Source organism: Pholcus phalangioides, unplaced genomic scaffold (genome assembly GCF_987345545.1).
Source record: "Pholcus phalangioides strain wild (caught in Gottingen) unplaced genomic scaffold, Ppha-v1.0 ptg000003l_1, whole genome shotgun sequence".
NCBI classification, from domain to species: Eukaryota; Metazoa; Arthropoda; class Arachnida; order Araneae; family Pholcidae; genus Pholcus; species Pholcus phalangioides.
Genome location: NW_028301596.1, coordinates 37866631 through 37894128, shown reverse-complemented (window position 1 = coordinate 37894128; position 27498 = coordinate 37866631). Strand labels below are relative to the sequence as shown.

At 36.1% G+C, this 27498-nt stretch overlaps 1 protein-coding gene across 1 annotated transcript in view; it reads right to left on the bottom strand.

Moving 5' to 3' along the window:
- Positions 1 to 27498, bottom strand: part of LOC149088497 (cathepsin O-like) — a 53628-nt gene that overhangs the window by 4947 nt on the left and 21183 nt on the right. The window contains exons 4-9 of the mRNA XM_089247812.1: positions 16613 to 16669; positions 13007 to 13163; positions 8869 to 8939; positions 6279 to 6323; positions 2991 to 3157; positions 365 to 457 (exon numbers count right to left, since the gene is read on the bottom strand). Coding sequence (XP_089103938.1) covers positions 365 to 457; positions 2991 to 3157; positions 6279 to 6323; positions 8869 to 8939; positions 13007 to 13163; positions 16613 to 16669 — 590 coding nt within the window. The remainder of the gene's footprint in view (positions 1 to 364; positions 458 to 2990; positions 3158 to 6278; positions 6324 to 8868; positions 8940 to 13006; positions 13164 to 16612; positions 16670 to 27498) is intronic.

Below are 27498 nucleotides of genomic sequence, written 5' to 3'. Positions count from 1 at the left end.
TAAAAATCATACACAACACTAAATACGCACTCAGACTGTTAGGTACACTTCCGGCACAACTCACTAGGTAGTAAATTGCCCATGGCGATAGACCTGAGTTGTGCTCGGCTTTTAAAAAAAAATCACTCTGTACTCCTTGCTTTATGAGGGAAAGGCCTTACACTATAAAAGTTTGGTAAAAGATCTTTTACAAAACTAGAGAAAAAACAACTAATAAGCCTATTGGTTACATTCGATCGAATGTAACCGATACGCTTTTTAATTTGTTTTTTTCTTCAAGTTTTGTGGAAGATCTTTTATCAAATTTTTGTAGTGTAATCCCCCCTGGTCAAAGAAAAAATTTATGTATGAAATATACTCTTACCGCATAAATTCTTGCCGTATTCGATGTAGATGTAACCGTCATTTCCAAATCGAGTGCCCCAAGAATTTCTCACGATATAATATGGAACCTCACCTATAGAGAAATCGAAAATGACATGTATTCCATGAATGTTATTCACTTTATTTGACTGTGTGAAGCCGCACATTATTGGTTTCCAATAAACTATTATAACTTGAATATAAATTTATTCCGTAACAATACAATGGAAATATTCACTAAGATATCTGTAATTGAAATTTTCGATTTTTTTCTCTATTTTTCACGTGGAATGCCTCGGAAAATTTGAGAACTGCGGAAAAAGCGGCGAACTTTGAGAACATTAACCATTTCAATACCACATTATAAAAAAAAGTAAATACGGTCGACGCTCGTTATAACGACCCTTCCATTATAACGAACGTTGCGACAGGCCCAAAATTTTGTCCTACCATGCCACCTGTTACGCTTCCTCGTGTTCGGTTTTATTTTCTCACATGGTGGATCACTCCTACTTCCCACGTGGTTGATTTTTCCGCAATTTTACTAATTTTTGCAATGGAAGAATTATACAGATAACTGAATCTATGTTTCCATTCTGAAAATTATTCATTCGACATGGCAGTCTTAAATAAGCAGATCCATATCTTAAGCGTGTTCCCACGCATTAGACGGCACACCGCGAAATATCGAAGGAAAAATTCGTATCGCAGATTCTGGAGAAATTCTTAAATACCTTTATTATAAAAATCCATTGAATTGACTGAATGCATACTGTGATCATTTTTGAACCTCGCTTTTCCCAGCATGCCGAGAATGGACAACAACATTTAATAACATGGTGTCCTCGGATTTTGCGGCATGCCGGTTAAAGTGGATGAGGGGGAGATACGACAGTTCTCAAATTGAACGTTTTGGCGAAAATTAGAAATTGATGCCGAAAGTCAAAATAACCGAATTCACTGAACATTCCAAAGAGTAGTTTGTTCACATTAATGATTAAAAACTGTGATTCAATTATGAGAGCAGAAGAGTTGGGGGTTTCCTTCTTCTCGTAGTCGATCACTTGAAAGGAAATTCCAAAAGGTGGAAAAAGCGGAAAAGTTAAATTTTCTGATTTTTTGAATACGTTCGACGTAACAACCGTTTTCCGGGAATTGCATGGCGGTGAATTTTCCGGACACGGGGTCCGATAGGAATAGGCCATCTCACAGCCATTGGAAGTGTACGACCGACTTTAGTCCTGAGGTTATTTGTTCTCAACAATAAGAAACTTGCTGTGGTGTGAGAAAGAATACACCATTACACAAAAGAAATACACCATTCTTTCTGACCGGTTAAGCGGAATACAGGACAATATCATACATATCATATGTCCTATGGTGATATCTTGTATACGTGCGTGTAATACGAGGTTTTGATGGATCATGTTACGTGTCTCGCAGGTGATGGAAATGTGATACACAAAGACATCGGTTACATACACACTTGTTCCTAACATAGAGGCCATTTCTTCCGATGGGGTGATGAAAAGATGGGTTTTGGTCGTAATTCCGTCACAGCCATAATCCCGTCAGATCCAAAACATCGATAAGACCAAAATCCCAATAATACTGAATCACAGATTATTCCGAAATCCCGGCACATAAAAATTAATTTCTCCAAAATAATATTTCATCAACTGACCTCTGAAACATAATGTGGTGGCACTGAAATTAAATTTTAAGAAATTATTTCTCAACAGATAAACTACACTTTCATCTTGTCGAAATCCACGTGATTGTTTCGACAAAAAATGAAAAGTGCGCCTCATCTGTTGAAAATTAAATTTTTAAAATTTATTTCGATCGTGATGTATTCATTTATTTTGTGCCGCCACATCGTGTTTCGGAGGAAAATTAATTAAATATTATTTTTGAAAAAAATATTTTGATACGTCGGGATTTTATATCGCTGGGATTTCGGTCTTATCGGGATTTTATATCGCTGAGATTTTGGTCTGTCGGGATTGCGGTCTTATCAAGGTTTTATATCGCTGGGATTTCGGTCTGTCGAGATTTCGGTCTTATCGGGATTTTATATCGCTGGGATTTCGGTCTTATCGGGATTTTATATCGCTGGGATTTCGGTCTCATCGGGATTTTATATCGCTGGGATTTCGGTCTTATCGGGATTTTATATCGCTGGGATTTCGGACTTATCGGGATTTTATATCGCTGGGATTTCGGTCTGTCGGGATTTCGGTCTTATCGGGGTTTTATATCGCTGGGATTTTGGTCTGTCGAGATTTCAGTCTTATCGGGATTTTGTATCGCTGGGATTTCGGTCTTATCGGGATTTTATATCACTGGGATTTCGGTCTCATCGGGATTTTAGTCTTGTCGGGATTTTTATCTTACCGTTATTTCGGTATTTTCACGATTACAGTCTGTCGGGATGTTTTATCTTATGGTATTGTTTATTTCGTTGTTATTTATTTTATTATTTATGGCATTATTATGGTGTCGTTTACTGTTTTCATTCCCAATTTTTGGTGGTACTACGAATGAAAAACACTTGACCGAGATGTAATTCGTAATTTAGAAAAAAATCTCTACGAGTCTCAATAAAAAGTGGGAAAAAAAGTTACCAGTTAGATCATATCCAACAATCTGAACTGCGTGGTTCCTGTCATCATCGCAGTGATACTGTATGACGCCACCGAGGTAGTCCTGCCAGCCAGTGGCGTCCACGGCAGCCACTAGCGGTCCGTGGAAAGCTAATTGGTAAAGCATCATGTTTTCTTCCCCGACGAAGCTGGAAATAAAAATGAAATATATGAATATATCACGGCCCCAAAGTGTGAAATTTCTGGCCTCACTGGACTTGGACAAGCCATGTGGCCAATGCGTGAGAAGTACTGTATGTAATGATGCACGATTATATTTCGGGCTTTTTTTGGCCAATTTTCAATGCATCCATTCGAGAATTATCGAAGGAAAAGTTTCGAAAGCTAAAAGTTTGACCGCCTTTTTTTTGGAGGTGAAGGCTTTGGTCAAATGACATGGTAAAAACTTAGTGGTCAACCCTCTTACGAAACGAACAATGCCTAATCAGTACGAAAATAGCCTAAGCCACTTCTAGCTTCAGCCAGGTCATTTTGACCCAAGTTTTTAAACATAAGCGAATTAACAAGTAGTACGTCTATCCTTGGCTGACCAATTCCCCAATGCGCTTGTTGTTCAACGGCCAATTCAGTAATTGTCCAAGATAGAAGAGCCAATCTTGAAAATATTTGGCCTTTTATCCAAATTGTCTAGGCTTCAGATAAATGTGTAAAGTCGTTTCACGAAGCACCAAAGTCTTAATTCAGAAATTCTTACCAATTCTCTGGTAGTTCCCTTGCTTTAGGCATACCATTTGGTTAATGCGAGAAGTGTACGACAACTCAAGACTTTAGAAAGTCAATTCACGCTGAGCCTATCCTCATAGGCTTGAACGGTATCATATTTATCTAAGCACAAATGTGTCCAAAGATAGAAAATTTTAGTGAACAAGATTTGATGCGAGCAAGCTAGAAGTCGCCAGCTAGTTCGCGAACACGGCCAGTGTCGAAGTTTAGTCAATTCATGAAATGCTCGGTCGCTAGAAGGACCAATACCGGTCAAAATGACAGGAGGTTGATTTTCACAATAAAACCTCGATTTTCGCATATTTTCTTTTTTAATGTTTGAATGTGGATATGAGTGTGAGAGAAATAGAACATAAAAACTCGGAATTTTCCAAATAAATTTTATTTTTAACCTCTTCGCTGCAGAGATATACATATGTGTACCTGGTTTTTAATGATTCTTTTTTCACGTTAACACTTGAGGTATGCTTAAGGGTACCTGCGTAATTAATTAATTTTTTTTTCTTTTTTCCCCTTTTCAAAGGCCTTTTTAACATACAATAGACACAGATCAATAAAAGAAAGAGATTAATTATCTACCCATGAAAGTCCTCGTTACAGAACTGATAAAAAAAAAATTATCTACATTCTAAACATTATAATTGCACATCACACTTTCTACACTTTTCGACATCTACGTTACATCAAAAACACATTTTACGCTTCCAGATTTTTTACGTATTGAAAATTTATCGCTTGCTTTGCTATATTGCGTAGTAGGACCTGACATCGCTGTTTTTTTTTTTTTTCCTGGTGCAATAGCGTTTGCTGTTGTATAGTTAGCAAAATTATGATTCCTGAGCAAGTAAGGGTCTCTAAAAGTTTTTTAGCTAATTTCAACAAGAAAGCAATTAGTTTTCTTAGTTTTATCCCCCCTCCCTTCAAATTAACCGAGCATTTATTGAGGTTACGTCGAATGTTGTGGAAAGCGCACGCTGGCAAATGAATGATATGTGCACGGAATGCTTTCGAGACATCTGATCAACAATTGTTTCGTTCTAAAACTCTAAAACTCAATGGTTTCAGAAATTTTTTCTCACTTTGTGAGAATATGCCTCAATATTTGGGAATGCCTGGAACGTAGTAGAAGAATATTTTCCTTTTTTTTTTTTACGCAGAAAACACAAAATGTAACGTCTTTCATATGTAAACGCGTCACGTTTCATACAGAAGTGTCCCTGATGAATTCCACGTGAAATTTCCTTTCGATCTTTTATTATTATACCTACCAAGGTAGTATTATTATTATTCAGTATTTCAGCGAATACTGATGAAAAAAACAGTCACCTCGTGCTCAAATTTCTCTATTATCTTAAAGATAAGATTGAATGATTTGCATCACTATATTTTTTGCCATATTAGTACTTTCATTTTGTAATTAGTCAATCATTAAGGATGCTTTCAATTTGCCGAAGTGAACGTATTATTAGAAATTTTATGCCTCGATTCGACGAAATATTTGCTTCGCATGGCTATGAAAGTGCTTATAGCGTTATTGGTCGAATCGACCGGTGATGGTCTCTTTCTGGGTATAACTAAAAATACCTCGGAAGTTTTTTTTTTTAAATTTGTAATAGTTGGACAGCGTAATATTTATGCATTTTTAGGAAAAGTGAAATTCCAACGTTCTAAACGATCTGGTTCATCACGGAAATCGAAAACTGTCAAGATGTGACAGGCGTGGTCCTCCTATTCTTAAAATGGCTTTTTACCTCTAACATTTAAGCAAGTCATTTTTGGCAAAGCTCGAGCAATACTAGAATTCAGGACTACTTCGAAATTTGTTCAGATAATTTACAGAGCTTTTAACAGAAAAATGGCCATTTTGAGAATTATCCACGAAGAAGAAAACTAACAGCATCACCGCCAAAAATAAATAAATCAATTTCCCAAACGGCTTTTCTCTCATTAAACTTCAAAATATACCACGAAATAATTAAATTTGAATTCCAGGTATTGATGTTAGGCAAGAGATATTTGACTTTTTTTCTGAAAAAAAAAGAACATTTTATGACAAAAATATTCATGTTTTAATACTTTAATTGCAATTTACATGAGACGAGGAAATTTTTTTTAAAAAAGAAATTCTAGTTTCCTAGAAGAAATTATTTCGGTTGAAATATTACAATCACACATACATGCATATTAATGAAATTCTTGTGATTCATTAATTTCCAAATACTTTAAATACGTTTTTGAAAAAAACCCAATTTATTATTATTATTTTTTATAATAGTATAGACATTGTTTTTTTTAATAACATGGACGTAAATTTTATTTTTCAGTGTATATAAAAAAAGTTATTGTTAAAATGTTTGTGATTTAAAATTTCATAGGTCCCCATTGTGTGGGATGTGAATCATTTGAAATATATATATATATATATATACAGTATATATATATATTTTCCTCGATTTCAAATGAACATTGCACGCACGCACGCACGCACGCGCACACACAATAACAATAACAATTACGAATACTTACTCGTCACATGTGAAATTTGGAGCGATTTTAACCGTCTTTGAGGATCTAATGGAAGAAAAATTTAAATAGATCTACAAAATAAAATCAGCTAATTTTACACAAAACAGTTAAGTTTACAGTTAAATCATTAGTAAATCCTCTGCTAAATCATCAGTAAAATCAGTGAAATCGTCAGTTAAATGAAAATTAGGAATTGGTGATTACAGGTTTTGGCGACAATTTTATTTTGTAGGAAAAAAAATCCTGAATAGTGACACTACCTATACCAGCATATCTGGATTTAATGGCAAGCTACAAAAAGGGCTGAGAAATTGGCGAAGTGCAAAATCGTATTTTCGCCAAGATCTGTAAGGTTTCTACTTCGACAACACTGACTTCAGTGATGTATTGCAAAAAAAGGCAAAATTTCTCCTGAACCAAAATACCGATATGTCTTATTGCATGCTCTTTCGAAAGCTGGTGCAATCGACAAGTTGTTAATAAATTTGACCGGTTGTAGCTAGAAGAATATTTGCGGAATTGGCGATTCGATTAAAAATTTTGGCGACAATTCGATTTTGAACTTTATAAATCTTACGGAGCTTGAGTCTCGCCATTAACCCAGATATTTCAATGAAATTGGTGTTACTTTATAGGAATTTTTCCTGCTCTTTCTCCAAGCGTGTGTTTAGTTTGCATTTAGTTCTATTCTTAAGTGATGGTGACATACTTAAGCCGATTACATGAGTGATCTGTGACATAATTACAGATTACTTAAGTGATGCGTTGCACATTTCCAGAGCACTTAAGCGAGGTCCGGAAACATTTCCATAGCACTTAAGCAGCCCGGACACATTTCCATAGCACTTAAGCAGCCCGGACACATTTCCATAGCACTTAAACAGCCCGGACACATTTCCATAGTACTTAAGCAGCCCGGACACATTTCCATAGCACTTGAAGGATCCGTGAAACATTTAACGATCACTAAATCTCTGTAGAAAGATTTATCATTAGGGAGAATTTTAGTTCAGGTGCCCACGACAACTAGCGAAAGATTTTTCTCGTTTTTGGCGCACCGAGTAAGATGCCATTAAGAATATTTCATATTTTCATAAACGGTGGTTGATAACGTAAGCATCATCCAAACCCCCTTGTCATCAAGTCAGCAAATCTTAACCCCCCCCCCCCCCATCGATGCTGACGTGATACTTAAATGACCCCGTAAGGAGTTCAATAAACGCATGCGGTGGAAGGGTAACGTGCATTTGCTTTTATGTTCATGAATTATTGAGGACATGCTTCACGAATATTCTTGAGGGCTCAAGTGATCTAAATCCAATGTGTTTTGCTACCTATGCCCCCATCCAATCAACCCTAATCCCAACTGGGCAATCAAGAGACTTTACGTTTGAAGCTGGATGGGATAAAATTCTGAAGAAATGGAGCAATAACCTTATATGCCAACAAAATGCCTGGCACGGATCAGAAAAGAGGTGATGGGGTGCGAATTACCTCTCAGAAGAGCCCAAATATGGCAAACAATGGTTCTGTGCGGTAAAATACATGATACTAAGGTCATTGTGTATAAAATTTTCACTCTCATTTGGTCCACCCTTTGACACATCGACCTGCGGCGGCAGAAAATGTATGGTCGAAAACGAAATAGGCTTCATCTTAGCTTTACAGTCTGGCACTTTTGCATCCTACTAGCTATACTCAGCTACACTACCCGCGGCTTCGCTTGCGTGGATTTAGTAAGCTAGAAATTCTTCCTTAAGATCCCTTTAGGGGGTTGAATTTTCAAAAATCCCTCTTGGCGCGAAAGTCTCTAAATTATAAAATAAAACTACAGACAAAATTTCATAATTATACCTTCAGTTTTTTTGGCTCGGTGATGATGAATCAGTCAATGAATAAGTCGCAGGATATTTTATTTCACTTGCAATCTGTATAGATTTTCGACCAAGTATTTGTAAGACAAAGAAATAGAGTATTTCAATGCGTTCTACCACGTTTTAGAAATTAACCAATCTTCTTTTGAAACACCCTGCACGTTTACTCACTCCTCAAACGTAACGAAACATAAACGATTCCATACTTGATGAGATGAGCAATTTTATTTTCCAAAAAAATGCATTAGTTGTACGTTTAAGATGATCTGGTTAAGCGACGAAATTTTCAACTGCGGTCAAAACGACCTCTCGGTAATTCTAGTGTTAAAGTGGTTTGAAGTCAAATTATAGAATATGCCGCGCGCGAAATATTCGAAATTCTAATCTTATTCCCAAGGTTGTCGTGAAAATTGTAAAGTTTAATTGAAATTTGAATAATCAAACGCAACGAAATTCAAGGAGAATACAAAAGGCAACTCTCGATTCACCTGTTTCATAAATGTACGCTTAAGGGCTGTATTCACCGACATGGTTTAAACTATAGTCACAATTTTTTGATAAAAGATCTTCACGGATTGGTTAAATTCAGGTTTTTAACCAATCTATGTTGATCTCTTATCCAAAAATTGCGACTACAGTTTAAACCATGTCGGTGAATACGGCCCTCAATAACGTAATGCGGTGAATGTGAACCATATACAAATGGGAAAACATACTTTTTGTATTTACATAGACCGGAGTCATCGTTGAACGGATAATCTTTCTCCAGAACGAGATTGATTTTATTCTGGAAAGGAAAAAAGAAATTAAAATACAACATATATATATATATATATTTTAAATATTAACATAATAATGCAATGCGTAACATTTTTACGTTACGTATGATTTTTTTATCAGACTACCAAACACCTAAATAACGTGCTTTTTCCCGTGGAACGCCGGGGAGCATTGTAACGAGTGGACCTATATGTTCATTATACCTGAAGGACTGAGTGCCATCTATATATATTAAGCTGACTTAGTTTATGCCTTTTATATCAAGGCATGATCTTATATCTTTATTCTTTAGAACGTCAAGAACAAAGCGCTTGAAACCTTGTGTGGCTGAACGAGGGCTCCCACCAAAGCGAATTAATACGCTTTGGCTCCCACAGAGTGTAGGCTCAGCTGATATATCTTCTTCATCATATCTATGCCGATTCGAAAACATTATTGTGCCAAGCAAACGCCTTACTAAGTATCATATTATCGTAGGTTATGCACATTATAAGAAGTGTGAAGATATTATATAATGATCAAGGTAAATAATATTGAAAATGTTGCGAAAATATGAGGTACATATAAACACACACACACCACAACCTAAAACAATATCGTGATGAATATTTACCAATGTGAAACACTAGTATTATGCTAATATGGTGAAATCGTGAATGATATGAAATGAATAGATAAATTATTAACACATTATAATCCTTTTATATCAGGTCTAATGACCGTCAGAAAAATTTTAGGTCTGACAAATCTGAGCCTCTGTGTATAGGGATATGCAACGATTTCCCTCAAATGTTGAAAAAATAATAATAATTTCTAGCAAGTTTTCGGGCATAATGTGTGATTGTTTCGATACGCGAGTATCCACTCTTATATCTTTATTTCTAATAACCTCGGAGAATTGAGAAAGTGATGGAGCGTGACATTTTGAAATCGTTCCAATTCGATAAAATTGGTTTTACTCTTATACATCCGTACCGGAGCAGAGTAGAGAAAAATGAGTGGAACGGCCATTTTGTATGAGGCGAGGTTGTTGAAGATAGCGAGAGTAGATCGAGTGTGACAAATTTTGTTCAACATGTGTTTTGCTTTCTTAGCTTTGATGGTTCCCTCCTCACAATAAGCTCTCTTGTCTAAAATGACAACAAGGTATCTTCTAGCGTTAACAAGTGAGACTTGATTGCTATTAATTTCAATAGTAGTGTCAGGGATGTAAGTCCTTTTTGCCAGTGATCCACATGAAGATCGATTTATTAGCATTAAATTCGACTCTATTGCTTTCACACTAGTTGTAATCCCACTGAAGCGTTTCTTGAAGATTGCTAAGACCTTTTGTGGGCACCCTGCCTACAGAAATTATGACCGAATCGTGTGTAAAGGGCCTTAACACACTTAGAAGCGATAGGAAAGTCATTTATTCGAAAATAATACTAGACAAATAACAAAATATAAATAATATTATTATCACTAAGTATATCTATTAATTTTATTAGTATTATACTGGGTGTCCCCAAATGTGCGAGCTCATTTGATAAATTAAATTTTAAAAAAAAGGAAAGTCATTGAAAAATGCACCGTTTCAGGCATTTGTGCTTGGAAGAACAGTACATTTTGCCCGACAGAATTTAAAAATTAGTTAAAAATTTCTGTAACAGATGTCACTGCAGTATAAATAACTTGAATCCGATATTTTCAAAATATTTACCATTTACAGCAACAAAGTGATACAGTCTAAGGGGGGAAAAAACCCCCGCGGAAACATCTGCAGATGTCTCAGTCGGGCTTTTAAAAATGCCGTGTTGAAAATTTACTTTTCTCCTAAGCTCAATTTATCGTCTTAGCCACGGAATCGGACATGTTTTAATAACGCTCCGCTCGCCGGCCAATACCCGTAGTCCTAATCGACCTCTAGCCGAGACCGCTACCGAGGGTGGTATTGTCTGTGGCGTCGGTGCGCCATTTTGTGAGTTTGCTTTCTTGTCTGTTTTCGCACCGGATTTTTAGAGGGACAGACATCTTTGGAATTTCGAGATAAGTGTTTTTTATTACTCTCTACTTTTTTAAATTTCCATTGCATATTTTCGATGGATTTGATTTTTTTTTCTCTCTCTCTCTTATTTAATTTTCATATTGTACTTTCACCAGGTTTTTCCCATCGTTTCTTTGTGGATAGTCAATTGTTTTTCCCACGCGCTCGTATACGAAGTAATGTCTGGTTCTTTTCTTTCAGACATTTTTGTGTTTTTTCGCCTTTTCTTGGTATACATTTCGTAGGTGTTTTGGGCGTTGATGTAAACAAACAGTCTAGACTTTTTCTTGGGTGCTATCAGTAATTTTTATTAATTCGCTTTGGGCCTAATTGTTTTAGCGTTGTTATTTAATTAGATGCTAATAAGTTAGCTAATACTAAATAAGCATAAACTCTCTGCACTTTGTATCTCAACACTTTTTAGGAATATACAAAACACTCCTAAAAAAAGTGTGTTTTATTCTTTATATGCATATATTTCTTCTTCGAGATTGAGTGTTGAGCACTTTATTTTACTTAATTTTTTCGTATATTAATATTTACATAATCTTTCTGCAAAACATACATACATCGTTTATGTACATTTTGCATTGTAATGTAATTTAGGTTATTGTAATTTCCTGTTAACGTTTCTCATTCTCCAGTTTTTTGAGTATGTTGTTTCTTTTAGATTTAGCATTATTATTAGTATGTCTCGATCTCGATTAGTGCTGTGTGTAGGAGTTGCAATGGAAGGTTTTCCTGGTTTAGAGGGACAGTAACTTATGGGTTTAAGTGTAAGGGTTGTTAGGAGAGGGCAAGGTTGGAGCTTAAGGTCGAAGCAGTATGGGAGACAGTCAGGGTTTTGAAGTCACCAGGGGTAACAGAGTCACCTGTCGACGAAGAAATGATCTCCACGAACAACGACAGTTCAGAGGGGGAATGGGTGGTTGTAGATGAGGCAGATGGAGAAAATGGGAGCAGTGTAATTATCGGGGATTATATGGTTAGGGAACTGGAGAACAGAGTATGAAAGACTTCCGGGGTTTCGGGCACTGCTGTTTCTCGGGTCGGCAAGACAAGTGGCGACAACATATGTTTTAATAGACGGAAAATCATGTGGATAAGAACAAATACGGCAGGAGCGAATATTAGCGAGTTTTTGTCAGAGTACTGGGACTTACTATGTTCAGCGGTGGTAAAAAAAAACGAATAGAATGCTCGGTTTCATTCTTAAAAAGGACTCGCGTTCTCCTAACGTCATTCTTCCGCTTTTCCTAGTTTGTCCTGCACAGGAATATGCCGTTAGCTTTTGAAGACAGAGGAACATAGACGCGGTTGAAGTGGGGTTTGCAGAAAAGAGCTACGCGTGCTCTTGTTGGCACCCAAGGCTTGAGCTATGAAGAAAGACTTAATTTCTTGAAGGTAATAACTTAATTTCTTGATGTTCACATTGGAGGAACGCAGGTATCGGGAGATAGGATGGAAGGTTTTAAAATTTTCAACGGGATGTATAGGGTGCACCCATACATCGTCAATCAACACCTTCGACAAAGAGACATCAGCACCCTTTAGTTAGGGACAATTCCACGTTGTGGTACAGCAACAACTGATTTAGTTAATAAATGAAATAGCTTACCTCCGGGGTCGTGAATTCTAACACAATCGATACGTTTAAAAAGTACGATACACATAGTTGGATGAACCGAGAAGCTATCCATACTTAGATAAGACAACCATAATCTTTTTCATAGGCAGTGTATTACATATATTATTGATTATTATTATTTTTTTGGTGATATATGCTTTTATATCGGTTATTTTGGTGATATCTGGCATCCATATTTTTTATGGGCATAACTTTTCAGCTACCTCGTTGCGCAATTTGCCTGTTGCGGCCTTTGTATTTGTAAAGTATTTATACAATGCAGAAAACGATGCATTTCTATAACTTCTCGTTCTTCTATATTCATTTTCCAAACGGACACGTCATTTTAGAGCACCATGTATATCATCAATGATATTGCTTATCTAAATTTATAGCGAAAGAGAAAATCTTAAAGTATGACCTGGTTCAACCAATCAATCGCCAGGCATGTGTCTCCACCATCACAGCCCTGGTTGGGTTTCGGTGCGCAATCGATAAGCTGCTGTACGCTCCATTGTTCCAGCTCGCCGTATTTCAGAGCGTACATCGTCTCGATGGTTTCTACTGTACTGAAGGCCCTATTAAAATAATTAAAAAATAACTACATAGTAATGCGCATAAGAGAAATGTATCAAACATAACACTACACGGAAGAAAAATAAAGGTAATAAATACTTATTGTGTATACCGTCCAGAAAATTCTGAGCCCTTTTTCTTGTAAGTTTCTGGGCAAAGTAAAATTGTTCAGGGGACTTTAACTATATATTTTTTCTCTGTATTTCTCTCTTGGACCTAATGCTTTATTTTCTTTGGGGGGGAGATTAAAAATTTAAACCTTGCGGAATTTACAGCAGCTGTTTTTTGTTTTTTTGGATCGGAATGAAGGAGGACACGTGCCTTCGCGCCTCCCCCCGTGTAGAAGTAATGTGTGTCCTGTTTCTCTGTGGGCCCACCTTGATGGTTTTGAGGCATAATAGGAAGATTGCATTTGTGTCTCTTGTAAATAGACAATGGCACCACCGCGCATCATCGTCTACAAACACAAACAATGGGATTTTCATTTTTATTGTCTCCGAGGCTGGACAAATCGCAAAAAAATCTAAGCGCCAGAAAAAAGTTTTTGGTGCCAAAATATTTTTTGCCTGAAGAAAAATGTTCAAAAATAATGTTGTTTTTTTTACTTACGTTTTCAGGGTATAGTGACTCTCTTTCATGTTGGTAGATATGCTGCTATAAATTCCAAACATTTCGCGCTGCTCCAGCTTGCAATTTGCAATTTAGTTACTACACAAATCACATTTTAGGTGCCAATATGAAACTTTTAGTCTCCATAGCGACCTGGTGCTTGGGATTTGTCTAGTTCTGATAGCCTCATTAAATCTTGTTTGTGATCAATTCGAATGTGTTTACTTTATTTAGTTTTCTTCATTTTGAACCCCCCCCCCGATTCCGTATTACCCGACTATTCCATATTACCCCACGAAAATGGTTTTTTAATGCATTTTTTCTTAGACTTAATATTTATTTTCACACGATACACATGTCAATGCACAGACAGCAATCCAAATTTTATAAGAATGCAAGTTTCAGGTTTCTATCATGTTTTAAATTGGAATTATCGATAAAATAAAAGAGGTAATCCATATTACTCGAACTTCCTATATACCAAATACCTATTAAAATTATATATATCGTATACCAAATTATATTTTGGCATTTCAATATTAATTTTAACGCAAATGAAAGTAAAAAAGAAACATATCCTCTTCATAGGATTATTAGTCATTATCGCATCCATTAAGCAATTATGTTTCTCGCTACATTCGACGAATCATCTGAGAGTATTCAGAATAAAATTCAAATAGAATTCGATAAGTAGTATTTAATATCCATTTTATCCGAACATTCCAAATATTCAGCATAAAATCTGAAGAAAAGTAAGGGCTTGAATTCTTTTTTCCTCTTCGGAAGAGATAATGAGATGTCAGTAGCAAATCTCTAGCAGAGATAATGCGAAATGATAACGGGGCTCCTTGAATCGTTATCATTCCTAGAATATAATCGGGATTGTTTCTGGGGTGAATGCGTCTCTTTGTGTGTACATTATACTATAATAATAGTAATGAAAAGAAGGAAAAATTATCTTACTGTGGAAACTTTGGCTCTTTGTTAATTTAATGAAACATTCCAAATTGTAGTTTTCCCTAATTAAGTTTTCTGCAAACTCATTAGCGCGGCAACGGATTTATATTCCCTCTTTCTCTCTCGAGTTCGTTTACTTGACTAGAAAAACATTTTGAATTGAAATATCTTTTTTTTTGTAAGTTTTTGTGGAAATTTGGTGTTGGAATAAATTTTAATGAATCATCTAGAAACTCATACACAATTATCATCATGATCCGTGCAAAATTCCAATACTTTATATGCATCTGAATTTCAGAAAAAAGTTCCAATAAATTACAATATTTTTCATTCCTATATATTTGTTAAATTATTATTATTTTTCTTACAAAATTCAAAATAATTTTTCCCTGTTTATTGGGATAATTTTGTGATTTAGTTTTTTAATTTAAGTTTTCTTCGTATACTTAATCTATTTTAGATGAACTTTGCGGTGAAGAGAAATGTAGAGAGTATATTCCTTCGCCACAAAATATAGTTCCCATATATCGGAGGTTTATGATGATCCTTTACACAGAATATTCCTATTTTTTTTCTATGATTTTGAAAAAAAAAAAATTACTAAAAAATATTGTTTTGAACTATTCGTTTAAAATCTTTAAATTAGAGAAAAATATTGGTTACCATTATTAAAAATCCATAGTAACGGCAACAACATTCTGGCGCGATGTCCTAGAAATTTTCCCCGCCAATATCACTGTTGTGTTTTTTTCGTTACACAATTATATACCGAATATATGTTTTTTATATCGTTATTTGGTTGAATTTTCCATAGTGATTCAATTTTTCATTCAGTTTTATATGCAGTTATAGTCTTACATAAACACGAGCATTCAATCAGTTTTATTTTCTCCCGAAAATAGGCTTCAGTGAGTTCAGATATTCACTCATAGATTACAGGAAGTGTTTCTCTTCCACGAGAGTGCCGATATTATTGTGAGAGGCTCTTTATGGGTGCAGAAGTTTTGGTTTTAAGACCTCCTTTTTTTAAATTATTAATTTTTTGCCATGTCCATGGGATAGTAGCGGTTTCCGAATCCCCTATAGCCGATCACGGAGAGTGTTGGCGTGAACGCCATCTTCCACCCACAGCAGGAGCCACCTGTTTCTCCAGATGCCCCTTTAGTGCCTCTTCAGATAAAATAAGTGAGGGGGGGGCGCAGTAGTTTAGGCTTTCATGTTTTATGTGACTGTTGTACCTTTCTTTTCACCGGAGATACCCACGCTAAAAAGTTCTCCGCTCTTCCATACCTGAAGACTATATTTTTGGTTTTTGAATACTCGCTGTAAACAAAATTCGATAAGAATCATCCATAGTAATCATAGGCAGCAGCACATCAACCGTAACAAAATACTAAAACTGTCGTGAAAATAAGTGCCATCGACGTATACCGTTAGGGGGAATGGGAGGGGATGAGCGACGGGAATTTCGGCAAGAAAAGTGAGTAAAAAAATTCTTAACTTTTCCATATCATTATTATTATCTTGCGATTTCGCACGGTATCTGAAAATGATGGCCATCATGTTGAACACGTTTTGTTGCAGTAGCTATTGTTAAAGTGCCTAACAATTGTTAAAATTGTAAACGTTTGCCAATGTGTCATTGCTTAATAAAACGCCTTCTGGTGGTGACATGTGCAATTAATTTTTTTTCTCCTGAAACAAATTCCCATCACTCCATAAAGTCCTCCACAAAATTTCGCAATTTTCTGATGACTGGTTTCGAGTGTAGGCTACTTTGCAATAGGGTCTTTTAATTATGGACGCCCTAAAAATACTCCTCGTAAACATAAAGCAACTGTATTGTGACATCGGCAATCCAAGAGAAAAAATAGTCTTTGCATACCAACAAGCTCCACACTTGTCTTGATTTCTGACTGGGTTTATTACGCCCTTTTCTCGCCTGTTGAAAGAAAATTAAATATTATACACTGAATTAAAATGATTTTTAGCAGCTACTGTGTTATTGGAAAATATAATTACTGTATACAGGGTGCATAGCAAACAGTGGGTATGACATTTTACTAGTCAACCGTTGATCCTAAAGGTATACCTCCAATTAGAAAAAAATTCCAAATAACGTGTACTACTCAGATATGTCATTCATGTTTTAAGGGGTTGTATAGTTATTAAAATAAAGAAAAATTAACTTTTTAATACAGTCTCCGTATACTCAAAAATTATTACGTGATGAAACATTAGTTTAATATTATTACATATTTAGCTTTTAATGAAAATTGCTTTTGTTTTGGATTGCAGAATATTTTAAATTTTTATTTGACAACCATATTTTCATATAGCATTTTTTCTTCGGAGACAGCCAACTTGTTTGACAGTTTCTCGTTTTGTCTTTGTATTTGTATCGAAACAACAATACAGTGGAATATGTATTAGTGAAATAAATATCAAGTAATAATACAAATACAAATACTAACACACAAAATGCTCAACAAGGTGGCTGAAAAGAAAGATGCCCATAAAAAATATGGATGCCGAGTACATTATCTAAAGCATAGTTTTCCAACCTTTTTTGTCCCATCGCCCCCCAATGCAATCTAACCCATAGAATCCTATGTTATATTCGTAGCTTCTACCGCCCCCCTGGAACATTCCATCGCTCCCCCAGGGGGCGTTAACGCCCACGTTGGGAATCACTGATCTAAAGTATATCAAAAATACAGCAACCCAATACTCAAATATACCCTATACTCAACCTGCACTCAATTAGACCGCTCTTGCCCTGTTTCTTCTGATGCTAACAAAAAAAAAATCCACTTTTTTAAGTGAACAATATTCACTGAGATATTTGAATTAGAAAAACTGTGGGAGGTTGTGTGTAAAAACATCTCTAAATGCTGGTAAAAAAACCGGTTTTTTCGGATTTAGAGTTTTTTCCACAATTTTGCTCCGGTTCTCGAGTTCAAATATCTCAGTGAATATTGTTCACTTAGAAACGTGATTTTTTTTTCCCATTAGGAGAGACAGGGTTTTTGATCACAGGGTGTCCGTATAAAAAGTTGGCATTTTTATTTTAACGACTATACAATCCCCTGCAACATATGTCTCTCTCTCCTATGCCTGTGAAGCCTGGGACCCCCCACACCCAAACCAACATGGACAAATTAGAATCTATCCAAAATAAGTCCACTCGTTTCATTTTCAACTGTTGGTCTTCACATGTCTCTATAACGGAATTCAAGCGACAACTCAATATCCAACCGCTCTCCTCTCTTCGGCTTATCTCTCGTTTAACTTTTCTTTACAAACTCCTCCATGGGGTTTTTAATATTGACACATCCAATATTCTAATCCAACCTTCACATTTCTCTGTTAGACTCAATCATTCCAAAAAATTACAGCCCATCTTTGCGTCTTCAGATTGTCATAAATTTAGCTTTTTCCCAAGAACTATTATCGACTGGAACAACCTACCATCAAATATTGTAGATTGCCCTACGATTTCTGAATTTTCTCGTACCATCAATCGACACTTTTGCCATATATAATTCCTCATCCTCTTGTGTAGGCCTCGGCCAAACAATATTGTATAAATAAATAAATAAATAACATGGATGACATATCTGAGTACAACACATTATTCAGAAGTTTTTTATAATTGGAACTATGGCTCTAGGATCAACGGTCAGCCTGCAAAATGCCATAAACCCTGCTACTTATGCACCCTGTATATAATTAGAATATTTTGCAATATTATTTGACAAATAAAATTCATGAGATATTTTTAAATATTTGTTTCTCTGTTTCAAGATACATTCGTGCTTATCATTTGATGAGATAAATGAGTGAAGAAAGTTATTTGAATTAATGTTTCCTTGAAAAAGTTTTCCCCATAACGCTTTTCATATGATTTGGAGAAATGAATATTATTAGAAATCTTATATACGCACTGAAATGGTTTATATCAATTTCGCCTCGAGAGATTTTGGTGGAATACTTTTCAGATATCAATGGCGGATCTCCCAATTATCGACAACAACTCTTTGTTGATGAGCACGTTTGGCTGTGATTTCGCTAGTTTGTTAAAATGTTTTTGTTTGCATTTGCTTTCCTCCTTTATTTTTGTTTCCTTGAAGTTTGCAATTCGAATTTTAGTGATATTATTAAATTTAATATTAAAGAATTAAAGGAAATTTAACAAAATTACTAATTTCGGAACCCCTGAATGCTGTAGTTCGATTCATATTACAGTAGAGCCTCTCGATAACGGACACCCATGGGACCAAAAATTCAAAAATTTTGTCCGCTAACAGGGAGTATTCGTAAATTGGAAGTACGATATACAGCGGGGAACCTCGTTTATAAAACGTTCACATTCATACGACGCTTTTCTTCGGCCGCAATGGGTTCCTATACATTTTGATGTTAAAATGCCTATGCTACTGGATAAAAAGTATACACCGGTATTTATGCATAATCACCAATCATCTCGATAAAGAACGTTTGAACGTTTTAAAGAAAGTTTCACTACATTCATCATTTTCACCAGTGATTATGCATTATTCCCAAATAAAGTTGGAAAGTTTGATAAATATGGAAAAATTAATAACGTTTCTTCTCTTCATTAAACCAATCATAGTGAAACTCCTCTAATACGGCCACTCGGCATTCCGCAAAAAAGTGGCCGTCTGTGGAGGTGACCGCCGAATAGAGGTTGTATGACAGGAAAAGCACATTTCAGAGGAGGCGTGTCAAAATAATGGTTTTCAGTGTCACAAAAAAATCTTATGCTCAATTTACTTACAATGCCCACAAAACAGATACATTATACAGTGAAACCTCGCTACAACTATACTCTATATAACGATAAATCCCTCTAAAACGGTATTTTTTTAAAAATATCGTTTGGAACAGCCTATAGTCTGTCATGTTAAACTTCTCTCGATACAATCATGTTCTTTACTATGATAAACCCGTATATTTTTTTAACTCACGTAGCATGTTTCAGTTCTTCCGAGAGTGTATAAAAATATCAATGTTGGGCATCACTTTATCACCGAAAGTGTCCGGTATTGCTCCTTTTTGTGCGCTACACAAAAGTGTATAGCAATAAACCCCTTTACAGGGGCAATACACATCTAACCGAATTTCTTTCATCAGCTAATCAATTAAAAAAAATTGCAACGAATAAATAATCAAAAGCGCATTTTTTTTGGTGATACTGAAAACGTCAATTTAGAAAAGTTGCCAACAGCAGCATAAATTTGATGACACGTGATGATAATTTTGACTGTCGATTTAAAGATAATTCCTCTGTAAAGATAATTTTTCTTGGTTCGGTACCGTTATTACCGTTATGTATATCGAGGTTTCACTGTATCTTATGCAGAAATTGAGATACCAGATCATTCGATGAATTTCTTAATCTGCATTATCCGGGATCTGTGTTCTTTCTTTATAGCCAGTACTGTACATGTTCTTTCATCACATTTCCTTTACTCTCTCACTGTTGTTCTACTGAATATATGAAGAAAGTATTCTCAAAGCCGAAACACAGTAAAGATCGTAGACTATGTTTGTCTGGTTTACCCTGTCACCCCAGCAGCAAATTTTTAAACTGTCTTATCAGCAAGCAACAACCATATATGTAGCGTTCGCCTTTGCCATCCTATTTACAAATGTTTCCAATGTATGATAGTGTCATATGGAACAGAAAATCCGATTGATCCGAAAAGGTAATTATGCTGATGTATAAAGATTATAACGTTATACAAAAAGAACTACCAGCTCTGAATTCACTAGAAAAACCCACAAAAACGTGTGGCCGCGGACGAAGTTGGCCGTTGACCGCATACAGAGGTGGCCGCGGAATGGGGATGATTTCTGTATTATGTCTATAGAGCTTATTGAGTTTTGCCCGTTCCGAGGCAAACTGGAAGCGAAGGTAAGTGGCCGGGAAATAGGGGGTGGCCACCTAGGGGTGTTTCACTGTCATTTTTTTTTGTTCTTGCATGATACGTGCACTTTACAATATCATGCAATAAAATAGGTGGGAAGATGGAAGCATAAAAACCACTATCTGTCTTGCAATGTTAGATTTCTTCACACATGCATCAACAAACAAAACCAACATTGCCACTCGAATTCACCATCCTGGACCATAGTTATCTTCAGTTAATTAAGCAGTTAATTGACGATTTATCATATTTACCAGCACGAGCTTCGGATTATACATAAAATTATATAAACATAATGTATTCTTGTTTTGTGACAAAAAATTAACAAATTAATAAACATTAGAGTTTGCCGGATTTTACTGTCCGCTATTAAGAGTGTCCGCTAACGGAGAGTGAAATACATTAATGTCCTCTTCCACGTGACCGGGGATCAGAAAAGTATCCATTCATGGGGAGTGCCCGTTAGGGGAGGCTTCACTGTAATAGTGTAAGTGATTTTACGAGAATAATTGTTTGGCAAAAAATTGGCTTTTAAACACTGTTGCTGTATTTGCAGAGGGACGTTGACTTGGTCGAGGGGATGCAGAAAAGAGCCACGTGTGCTCTTGATGGCACCCAGAGCTTGAGCTATGAAGATAGAATTTATTTTTTGAAATGTTTGACATTGAAAGAGCGCAGATGTGGGGGGGGGGGAAGAATATGATTGAAGTGTTTCAAATTTTCAACGGGATGGATAAAATTAACCATGATTTATTCATGCATCGTCAATCAACTGCTTCGACAAGGGAACACGAGTATCGATTGGTCTCGACACAGAGAGCAACAGGCCTACAACGGTATATTATTCAATCATTACACTTCACTCAACTCATAGTTAGAAAAACCGGTGGAAGATGGCAGCACTATACACACAACAAGCATTACACAGAAACAAACTTCACATCAGGTTTCACTACACGTACACGCATATTCCCGCATGTACCAATTCGTTAGAGGTTCCGCAAAGGAATATGGACGAGGTGCATGTGTGGTTTAGTAGTAGTATCGATTGGTAGATCCCGTATCAATTGTATCGCTCCCGGCCGGAATGCTGGTTCACATTTTGCGCCCAAGTGGCGTAGAAACAAGAGACCCGTCTATCACCGTGAAGGTTGCCGTCACGGTTCCAGGTTCAAACTCGGAAATAATACAGACATGATATTTTCAATAACGCTTTCTGAGGCGACCACCGGCAGATGGTGCCTTCATTTCCAACCCAGCTCATTAATGGCAGTAAATTGCAATACAGCGATATGGCCGGAGTTGATGTCTGGTGAAATAATAATAATAGTAATATAGATTGGTGAGGGACAATTCTAAGTTGTGGTGTCACAGAGAATTGCTTTCTAATAGGATTGTGAATGAATGGGAAAGCTTACCTCCGCGGGTCATGAAATCTAACACAAATCGAGACACGTTTAAAAGGAAGAATGATAAACCTATTGGGATATAAATCGGAAAGCTATCCACATACTTAGATGAGTCGGCCATACTTTGCATCGGCAGTATATTTATATTTCATCATAATTGTTTTGTTTATTGATTTTATTGGGTTGCTGTTTTTTTTTATATACATTAGATAAATGTACTCGGTGTCCACTTGGTTACTTCTGCGGTCATTTCTACGGTCACTCATATGGTCAGAGCAGGTGTAATGCCAATCGTTAAATGTCTAACTTTTACAAATACGAGCACAAGTGCTGTAGTGGTGGGTTGGTAAGATACGGAGTTAGAGATGGGAAAAGTTCAGGGTGCACGGGTTCAAATCCATCCACCTCCAGATAATTACACTTTTTTTTATGGCCGGCTGAAGTTAGTTTTCTGTGGTTCCCAACTTCAAGGCGCAAATGCGAGCCGATCTCCCCGTTAAAAAGTCTCGCCACAGAGAGCGACAGTCCTACAACGTTAAATCATTCAATCATAACACTTCACTCATAGTTAGAAAAACTGGTGGCAGATGGCAGCACTACACATAACAAGCATTACAGAGAAACAAAAAACTTCACGTCAGGTTTCACTACACGTACATGCACATTTCCGCATGTACCGATTCGTTGGGGGTTCCGCGGGGGGGGGGGTTGTGTGGGCGGGGTGCATGTGTGGTGTAGCAGTAGTAGGTAGGGCCTCCAAAAAATGGCTCGGGGATCCATGATGTTCTTAAGTCAGCCACCTCGTTGGGCAATTCGCCTGTTGTGGCGTTGTATTTGTATTTGTGAGAATATTTTCATTACCGGTGATACTACGCATTTTGTTTTCTAAAATATGTTAAAAGTTACCACGTTAATTTGCCTGTTGTGGCGTTGTATTTGTATTTGTATTTTTTATGGGCATCATTTTTTCAGCCACCTCGTTGAGCATTTTGTGTGTTAGTATTTGTATTTGTATTGTTACTTGATATTTATTTCACTGATACATATTCCATTGTATTGTTTTTTCGATACAAACACAAAGACAAAACGAGAAACTGTCAAACAAGTTGGCTTCTCCGAAAAAAAAAAGGCTACATGAAAATATGGTTGTCAAATAAAAATTTAAAATATTCTGCAATCCAAAACAAAAGCAATTTTCATTAAAAGCTAAACATGTAATAATATTAAACTAATGTTTCATCACGTAACCTGATGTTTTCATCATATGATTTAAAACTCGTGAATGCTATCTACGAAGCGTTTCCGTTGCGTAATATAAATGTGATGGCGAGAGTTTCATCGGAAGCACGTAAACAAGAATTCTTTTCGCAACCTCAGCATCACAAGAAAAATCAAAAATAAATTTTTTTTCCAAGCCAAGAAAAGTCACTTTTTTGCTTGTTTTGCTAGCGCAGTATATTAAATTACCGTTCTGTATATAGGAGATTCTTTTTTCACGAAGAATGTCTAAAAAGAATAAAAATTATACGATTGATTCTAAACTTGGAGTAAATTATGAGAAATAATCAGCCAGAAAAAAAAGAAACAGTGAATTGAGCTGTGATAGTGGCACTTCCGTAGAATAATATAATTTGGGGGAATATAAAACTATAATATACAGTCCGTCTAAAAATTTAGATAATGCATTTTTCGTAAATGACAAGAAAAATACGGCGAGTAAAATTAATGGATAATACCCGAAGCATTTCTGCATTTATAAGACAATAAAAATTCTACGAAAGAACGTTTATAATATTTATGGCATCGAAAATACAGAAAATGGCTGCGTCAAAAGTTTAGAGAAAATTTCAGATTTACAAAAATTACAGGTTTTCATACTTGGCCAGCTTTCAGGACTCATCGATGGCCAATCTAAAAGCGGTACATTTTCGCGATTAAAGAGTTTTTTGTGGTAGCAGATCTTTGAATAGACACGTTATAATGTTGAAATGTCAAGTTTGGACCTCCTAAATCTTCTCCAATATACAGCAAACTGTTCTCGAGGATCTTGTTTAAGCATCATGGTATTAATAAATAATTTCAAAAGTTATGGAAGCCTGACAATAAGAAGCAAATGCGGCCCATACCATTATCAGAGCTCCACTTTACTGTCTTCTGAAGACATCTGCCTGGAACATGCGAGTTACATTTTTTTCTTTTTTTGCACCACGAAATATGGCACCAAGCTATTTGTCTCCATAAAACATGATTTCGTGCTCATTATGCACTTTCTTCTCCACCTATCTTTGGTGCTTCCTTGCGACAGGCGATTTCCTAGCCACTGTTTTATGAATCAAATACAAGCTTCTCAGAACTGTATCTGTTAAAATTAAAATTTTCACTAAAGGATCTTTCATAATTTCGTCCAAGGTAATTTTTTTCGGTGAAGCCAATCTCCCAACGGGTTTGGCACACTTGTTGGGTCAACGCACGCCAGACACTTCCTTTCGACCTGCTCAAACCAACAACAATGCCTTTTACAGTCTTTATTTTTCAAATCAAGTGCTCGAAGGATTTCCATCGTACAAAATAAGCGACGACTTCGGCATTTTTTTTTAATGAAAACCAATCCGGTAGCTTTCCACTTTTATACTATCACGTCTCTGATAAGCCACATAGACCTATAATCTCCGAAATTTGCATATAATCCGAAGTTTCTCTAAACTTTTGAGAAAGCTATTTTTTCAAAATTTTGAGTTTAAACACACAATATATATCCAAAACTTATTTTCCTCGACGGGAACCGACGTTTAAAGTAGGTTTTTGCATCTGATCACAACCAAAAAAAAAAAATGGAATCAAAATTTGAAACGGTATTCAAGGCACAGTTAAAAATTTATAGTGCCTAAAATTCTGAGACGGACTACATTTACAAAAGAGGGAATCGATAAAAAATAATAGATGATCGGAATATATAAAAATAAAATACAGTCGAATCCCGTTATAACGAACTCCAAGAAACCGGAGAAACCGCTTCGTTATAACGAAATTTCGTTATAAAGTAATTCCATTTTTTTTGCATTGTTCCTATATAAACTTATCTGGAGGGGGGGGGGAATTAAAACACTGTCCTTCAAAACGAGATTTTCGTTATAATGGTATTCGTTAAAACGGGATTCGGCTGTATTTATATACTTCCTGATAAAAAATTGTAATAAGTAAAATTTGACCCTCTATTTATTGCACCCCCTCCCTAAATAAATGCATCCCTAAATATTTGGATAAATATGTCCGAGATAATCAGTAAAAGTTCTTGATTCACATACTAAAGCACGTGTCTAAAGAATTTTAACATTTTATGAAAATTTCTTTGAGTGACATTTATGTTTGAAGTTATTAAAAGAAATTTTTTTTAATTAGATGGCGCATATAAAATTTAAATTTTTTTATGACCCATAATCATTATAGTAACACACAAATTTTTTTACAGATGATTTCTCGTATCTCATTTCAGTTTCAGAATCATCTTGAAATTTTCATTCTTCTGGACCCTGATAAGGATTGAAAATCCTCTTAGCGGTCACCCCTCAGATGCAGTCATCCCTGTTTTAAGGCTGAGTAAAAATATCCCGGTAAAAGCCTATTTAAATAATGTATTTCAAACCCCTGATTAACAGTCACCCCCCCCCCTCTTTTACGGACCTTCTTTTCTCGACGATGTCCGCAAAAGAGGTTTTACTGTATTTTGTATATTTAAGGGTTCAAGGAAATATCAATTGAAGAGTTTTTGAAATCCCTAAAATTAGATTATGGTGGTCAATTCACATCACCTATAAAATTTATGAACTGTAGACACTGCTGATAACAATTGTTTGAGTCAAGCGTGTCAATCTTTGCTAACAGGTCACAAACAATAGGTCAAATTATCACCCTTGCATGGTTTATGGCAGTCAGCGAATATGGGGTCATTCAAGTATTACGTCAGCATCGAGGGTGGGGGGGGGGGTTCGGATTTGCTGACTTTTGCTGACAAGGGGGGTTTGAAGGTTGCTTACGTCATCAACCACCCCTTTTTGAAGATATGAAATATTCTAACCTGCTGACAGGGGGGAAGGAGGGGGGGGGGTCAGTGTTTTGCTGACGGAGGGGGGGGGGTCAAAATGGCTGAAAATCTGCTTAGGTAATACGTGAATGACCCCTATGCATTATCACGACAAAAACAAAATCACGCTACGTCGTCACCAATTTAGAACGGAAATGTCCAATCCTTGTTAAAAAATGACATGGATCGTGTTTTGCTTTCTGTCATACGTTATAATTGGGTTGAAATCGACTTTCTCTTAGTTTGAATCAATTCAACTGGAAAAATTGACATTTCGTTAATTTCATAGGACAACGGCAGGAATACGCTATTTCGAAGATCTTTAATTTTATCATCTGAAATGTGATCTATTAGATTTAGGATTGCCGATTCAAAAACAAATACACAGGACACGTTAATTTCGGTGGACAGACATTTTGGTTTGAAATACAATATCATTCTGCAGTCTAGGCATTTACTACATAAACAGTAAATGACGTTTGGCAGTATTTTTCTCAAATATATAGTAAAAGATGACAGTTATGAGACTGATGATGCTTAAAGATGATTAAGTATCTTCTGTCAATATTGGCATTTTTAATAGACATAAAACTTATCATTTTACGTTTGGAAATACACACTTACCTATCAACTTCATCGAAACCTATTACACATATAAAATAACATGTCTTGACTGATTCACCATCGCCCAGCCGAAACCGCTGAAGCTAATTTATGAAATTTGGCGAGTTGTTTTATTTCATGACTTAAAGACTAACTAAGAAGCGATTTTTTCTGAAATTCGAACCCTTTGGGGGGGAAGGGCGTTATAAGAATGTTCATGTTACAGAGAGAAATCACGCCGGACCGAAACCGCTGAAGCTATAAATGAATTTGTACAATATTTCCATTTTATAATGCAGAGCAGACGTCTTCAGTCGTTTTCTAGTCGCGAGCACTGCCTTTACCCATCACCAAACGATCACCCTTATGGCAAGTTTGACATAGAAATGCATGCATTCAAGATGATTTCAGTCCTTGAATTCAATTTGTACAAGGTGTTTGATTGGAATGTTGATCAAGTGCTCGAGAGCACCAAATCGTACACGAGCGTCGAGAACTTTAGGTGCTTCAGAGAGCACCGGGTTGAAGATTCCGGATGTAGAGACTCACTAAGAAGCTAATTTTTAAAATTCAACCAATAAAGTGTGGGGGGTCATACGGTGATTCAGAAGTTATATGGGGCAATCATGGCCGATGCGAAACCGCTGAAGCTATACATATGAAATTTGGTCAGTATTATATTTTATGATGCCGACACCCACTTAGAGGGGATTTCTGAAAAATC